This window comes from Cibotium barometz, chromosome 50 (genome assembly GCF_041138505.1).
Source record: "Cibotium barometz isolate CiBa-2024 chromosome 50, ASM4113850v1, whole genome shotgun sequence".
NCBI lineage: Eukaryota > Viridiplantae > Streptophyta > Polypodiopsida > Cyatheales > Cibotiaceae > Cibotium > Cibotium barometz.
In genome coordinates, this window is record NC_141095.1 from 13649237 (window position 1) to 13655267 (window position 6031).

The 6031-nt window shown below is 39.0% G+C and overlaps 1 protein-coding gene across 1 annotated transcript; it reads right to left on the reverse strand.

The window, feature by feature from the left end:
• Positions 1-1099: 1099 nt before the first annotated feature.
• On the reverse strand, positions 1100-1678 carry LOC147609827 (uncharacterized). The gene is made up of 2 exons (XM_086787211.1): positions 1616-1678; positions 1100-1534 (listed from the first exon to the last, which is right to left on the reverse strand). The coding sequence occupies exon 2, from the start codon at positions 1532-1534 to the stop codon at positions 1100-1102; it is 435 nt and encodes a 144-aa protein (XP_086643337.1). The 5' UTR covers positions 1616-1678.
• Between the last annotated feature and the right edge of the window lie 4353 nt (positions 1679-6031).

Genomic DNA, 6031 nt, shown 5'->3' on the forward strand with positions numbered 1-6031 from the left:
TGGATTTTTAAGACAAAGCTTTCTTTCTTTGCTTACTGATATTCTTGTGTTGTTTTATTTCAGATTTATACCCTTCATCGTATGAGACATGGCAAAACATCGATTGTATTCTGGGATTTATAGATGTTTTGCATGGATCGATAGGAGAACAACAATACGAAGGTCGATGTGCAACAGAGCTAGCTCAATCCGGTATATTTTTTACTGATCATTTTTATCAGTTGCTGGACAATGCAAACACACATGGTGTGTTAAGAAAACAAGACCTTCCAGCATGGAATTCAGTGGATTGGCCTCTCCCACATTTTAGTGTTATAGAGGCATATAGAGCCAAGCTTTTCAAAGAAGTACAGAAAGCTCTGAGGCCCAATATTGCCACAAGGATAATAAAAATTTCTTTGTGCATGCCTCTCACAGTTTTTGTAGACTTGTTTAATACCTTTCCAGTGAAGGTTTCAAAAACAATGTTCACAGTTAAAGCAACAAGTCTGGCATGCATGCCACAATTTTTGGATAAAGGTTGGGATAAGAAGACATGTAGTTCAGTGTTTTGTGAGGTTGTCCAACCTTCTATGCAACTGAAGTACATGGTTGCATCACAAAATTTCATTTTTTCTTTTTATTATAAGCGCAGTCGAATGCTAGGTACAAAACTAGTCCCTATGGATCAAGATGAAGATTCTTTTGGTGCAGAAAATAAACTTCTTGATATTGATGTTGTTGAGAATGGTGATGTGCTAGTCAATATCACATTAAGACAATGTTGCTCCCTAGCTCAATTGCGCAATGACATTCTATTTGAGACAGAAGGTTCTATTTCAAAGGACTTTTTATTTATCTACAACAATAAGAAGGTATACCATGTGACTTATCCTAGTCTCATTAAGCACTGCTATTAGTTTACTTTACCCTATTGTTTCATATTGCTTTTTTGCAGGTGCTCAAAAGAAGAGAGAGATCAATAAAATGCAAAGACATTGAAAATTTTAAAATTGAGATAACACAGACTCCATAAACAAAGGTATTATATTCAGAAATGTAAAATTCTGTACAGAAGTGTTTAATTACATATGTAGAACATATTCTTGACAACAATTTTCTATTTGTCTACAGGCTGATCTAGAGGCTGCTCTACATGGTCCAAGCTCACCGTATCATCTTTATTTGGAGAATCTACTTTCTGTTGCTCCATCTTGTCGTGTACAGTCTCTTGGTGCTGCTCCATTGTCTCCTCTACTACCCCTGGAGCATCTGTTTGCTGTTGCTCCATCATTTCCTCAATAACATCAGCAGCAACAGGTCCTTGTTCTTGTGGCTTCTCCTCATCAGCACTAGGTCCTTGTTCTTGTGGCACCACATCTGCATCATCTGTGTCATCAAGGTGTATGACACCTTCTCGGACTTTAGAGCTCTCACCTAACTCGACAGTAGTAGCTGGTACAATAGGTTTGGGGAAGGCATACTTCAAAAACTTCCAAATTATATCAGCTCTGAAACTATACACATAGCTCGAGTTGAAGCTATCTTCTCTCATCTGCAATGAGATATGATGATTTAGAACACTTTGTACCAATATCAAATTTTTTGAAGCTAAATGAAAATTATTTTTTCTTACAAGCTCTGGCTGTCCTATCTCAAAATAGCTTGAAAGTATATATTTGGCACTAATCAGCACTCTCCAGCCACAGCTACTTGAATCATCTTGTTGTGGTGTCTGGATAGTTGGAAAGATATGTTAGAAACTGTTAATGTCTGAACAAAATAAAATTATTCAATAAGTTCAAAGGCATAGCATGAAATAGACATCAGTAGAGGGAGCAACTTTCTACCTCTAAATCTATTGGCTCTATTGAATCCAAAAGATTGACATTAGGAGGACACTGATCCAATGCATCTAGAAGTCTTCTAATACAACTGCAATACATATAATTCAGTTAGTGTGCATTAAATCCAAATAATGAAGTTTAAAGTTAAAAATAGCACACAAACCACTTACAATTTAACCTCTCTGTGTGTGTTTCTAAGAGAGTTGAATAAAAAGCATTGCTTCTGCTGGATGTCAATAGAAGCAAAGCTCCAGTGGTCACTGCATAAGGAAAAAAGCATTAAGAAATCAAAGGCTACAAGAGTACTCAATCTTGAAGGAAAATCCCAAAAGAAGCAGCCACACACATACTTGTTATGGTATGGAAGTAGCAAAATATCAACATGATCAAAATTACAGTGTCTGAACCAATTGGAAATATCCATGGGAGTTTCCTTTGGATCTCTTAACTTGAAGGAAATTGCAGGATCAATAATATAAACTGTATGCTGTACAGCATGGTTCAGCCAGCTTCTCATCATGCTACATTGGACAAAACAATAATTAAGGTAAGGTGTAAGGGAGGAGGTACAATAAGGATTGTTTTGCAAACAAATGTAAAATAAAAGACACTTACTAGAGCATTGCAAGAATGATAGTATCTGAGCAATACTCATTATTATGAGCCAATGCTGCCAAGCATGCTCTTGTCAAGTCAAAATTATTGTCTGAAAAATCATCTTCAATATGGACAACTATGTTAGGGCCCAGCTCCTGCAACCTTCTCTGTATCTGTAGCTCCATCTGTACAGTCTCCACATTTATAGCAGATTTGGATTCCTCTATTTGCTGCTTCAGTGACTCCTCATAAGCAGCTTTCCCTCTTGGTGCTCATTGAGTGGGTCACTTCAACAACCTTCACCTTGTCTGCCTTCAATTTCCTTGTAGGTGGAATTAATAATATGTCTCTCATTTTAATGTCCTGCCATTCCACAGGATGGACCAGCTTGTCATACCTCCACCTCACTCTGGACAATGTGTTGAAGTCCTTGGCCATCAGAGTTACCCTGTGAGCATGGGCTGCTACTACAAGCATTGCATCTTCAAAGTACTTCTCCAAGTAATCCTCTGCCATTTCCTGTAAGGAAAGAATGGCAGTCCTGTTCCACCTGAAACCAAGGTGCCAGCTATCACAAATTTCTCTCACTAGCCTCTGAAAAGGTGCCTTGGGGATTGCAAAGCCTATAGCTTTTTGCTGTTTCCTGATCTCCTTTAGCACACCAGCAGAATGCTTTAACCTCTTGGACTTTTGCTGCAGCATGCTCATTGGCTTCCCCTTCCTGCCATGTGCAACTCTTCCTTTTGTAGGCACACTAGATTCCTTGACATCAGCCCCAGCTGCTGCTGCTGCAAGCCCTGGCCCCTTGCCAGACCTCCTTGCAGTTGCCTTGGTTCTTGCCATCACTCTGAAAAGGTCCATACAAAGCAATAGTAAAAGATTAGAAACATGGAGAACATAGAATGATTAAAGAAGGTGATGACAAATTGGATGAAGCAAAATTGAACAATTTGCAACAAAAGGCGATTATGATGATTTAAAATTTGTAACAGCTCAAAATCGCGTTTTTCTGCAAATACTTGAAACAACATGCTATTGCATTCATATGATGAATTCTCTATCTTTCCAACTATCAACAATATGTATTGTGTTTATAGAAGAACTATGCAGGCTTGAAATGGGTGGATGAAGAAGCATTTTAAAATTTGCAACATTTGGACTATTTTGAGATTTCTAAAATCCTCTCCTCGCGTTTTGCTGCAAATTCTAGAGACAACATACTTCAGCATGCCTTTAGTCATTTCAGTGTGTATGCAGCTTGGTGCAACATGGATTGAGAATGTGGACATCAAGAAGTGATCAAACTCTCATTCAACAGGCCCAAATAAAAAGTCTTCCTGCTTCTACATGCAGTGGAGAAAATCTAAAAAATTCATATAATATTTATCATAATATGTAACCTACATCACATCAATCAATTCCTTACCCTAATATACTATTAAACAAGAAGAAAAGGAAAAAGATTTTCTTACTAACCTGGAAGCTATCTGCAAGTGTGCTGTGCTGATGATGAGTATCCTGTGCTGGGTATGAACCTCTGCTGCTGGTCTGGATGCTGATGGTGTAGAGTAGGGAGGTAGAGATGCAAGAGAACTGAGTTAGGAGAGTAGATTATTACAAAATACAAATAATGGAGTTATTAAATACCACACGTGTGAGATATAGTCGTTTTTTAACACGTGTGGGTCCCACCAGATCTTTTGGGATTTGAAATTTGTGGGTCACTTTTTGCCTTGGAAATTGTGCCAATCATGATTTCATAATTAGATCCATTAACACTTTTCCCTCCCCGTATTCCATCCCTGCCAGCACCCTCCCATCATCCTTTTCTTTCCCACTTTGACCACTTTCTACCCAACACACTCCATCCACTCTGCAACCTGTCTGAAGACTACTACCATTACCAGATCTCCAGGTTACCAGTGCTACAGCTCAGTTTTGGAAGAGAGCAGGAGAATCTCCAGGGCTATTCCAACAGTATGGAAGAGGAAAAGAAAGGTCAGAGATCTATACCCTTTCCAATGTTTTCTGATATATATTTCTTCCATCTGTAGAATTCTTAAATCTCAGTGCCTAGAAATCTAGCAGATCACCCTAGGATTTGATTAGAGATGGATATGAGTAGGATTTAGAATTTTGCAACAAAATGCGATTATAGTGGTTTACATTTTCCAAATGCTCCAAATCGCAATTTCCTGCAAATTCTGATATTTGTTTTAGTTTTTATTTTTTCCTCCTTTTAATCTCTTTTGCACTGGAGAATTCCTCCTTGCATCATTTACTGTCCTGAACATTGTAAGATATCCCTAGCATTTGATTGGAAATGGATGTCAGTAGAAATTCAGAATTTGCAACAAAATGCGAGGAGAGCACTTTACATTTTTCAAATGGATCTGCATCGCGTTTTGTTGCAAAGTCTTGTGTCTCTTTTGGTTTTTACTGTTTGCTCATTGTTTTGCTTTCTATGTCCATGGAGATGTCTTTCTTGATGATGAGAAATGTTTTTGCTTTGGAACAGTTGATCCTCAGGCCCCTCCTTTCAAGAGGAAGTTGGACTTTTCTGCTGCTGTACTCAGACCACAGCAATCACCAGGTGATTCATGTGTGCTTATGAAGAGTTTTGTTTGGTGATATCCTATACATTATCTGATTGCATATGTGAGCATATAGAATTCATGTTATATAAATTTTGCTTCAGGCAAAAGCAAGAGACTAGAGCAGAAAGGTGAGTCTTCCCTTTCAAAACAAAGGGAACCACAAGAGGACAAATCTCCAGATTTGCTCCTATTTGACTTTCTTCACAAGTGCAAGGCTCAAAGGAACTTCCACATATACCACAGTATTTTCAACAGGGAGTTCACTATGAGCTCTCTTTTGGACCATCACAGAGATTTCCTTTCAGACCATTGGGATACCTTCAAACCACTGACAGAGGCAGGAAGGATTGTGGAAGGTGAAAAGGTTTTTGTGCATTTAAATCATATTGTCTCCATTGACAAGCTGAGGTACCATGTGAATAGAAGGTTTGACAGCCTGCCTGAGGAATATAAATTCAGCTGTAACTTGCACACCAGAAAGTGTAGAGTGCTTGAGGAAAACATGGCATTCCTTATGTACATTGTCTTTCAACAGCAATCTCTAGAAGAGCAAGGGCAGGAGACTGAAGAAGAAGATATATCTGTAGCGGAGGTAAAAGAGGATATTCCTATGGCAACAGATATGGCAGAGCAGGAAGAAGATATCAACCTCGAGGATGAGGGACTGCAAGTGGCTGCTCTTGACCTTGTTCAACTGAGGACTGAAACTCTTAGGGCAGCACAGCCAGTTGAAGACTTTGATGTTCAGAGCAGCAACTATGCAGTGCCCATGCTTCCAGGTGTCTTGATTGGTGGTAAAGATTATGTTTTCCTCCATGATATAGAGTGTATGTTCAATTTGAGGGAGGACTATGCCATTTCCCTTATTGCCCAGGCTTCAAGGCTTGACAAGGAGGTTGGCATAGAGGATGACCATTCACTGCTAGCTTTGGAAACAACCTTTGATCCTGTAGAGGCCCTTACTATTTGTTTCAAAGAGGCTGAAAGTTTCCAAGAGCCAGATGAAGCTGC

What these genes read in the sequence shown, in the direction of transcription:
- LOC147609827 (XM_086787211.1), bottom strand. Translation starts at nt 1,534, where the DNA reads ATGAGAGAAGATAGCTTCAACTCGAGCTATGTGTATAGTTTCAGAGCT.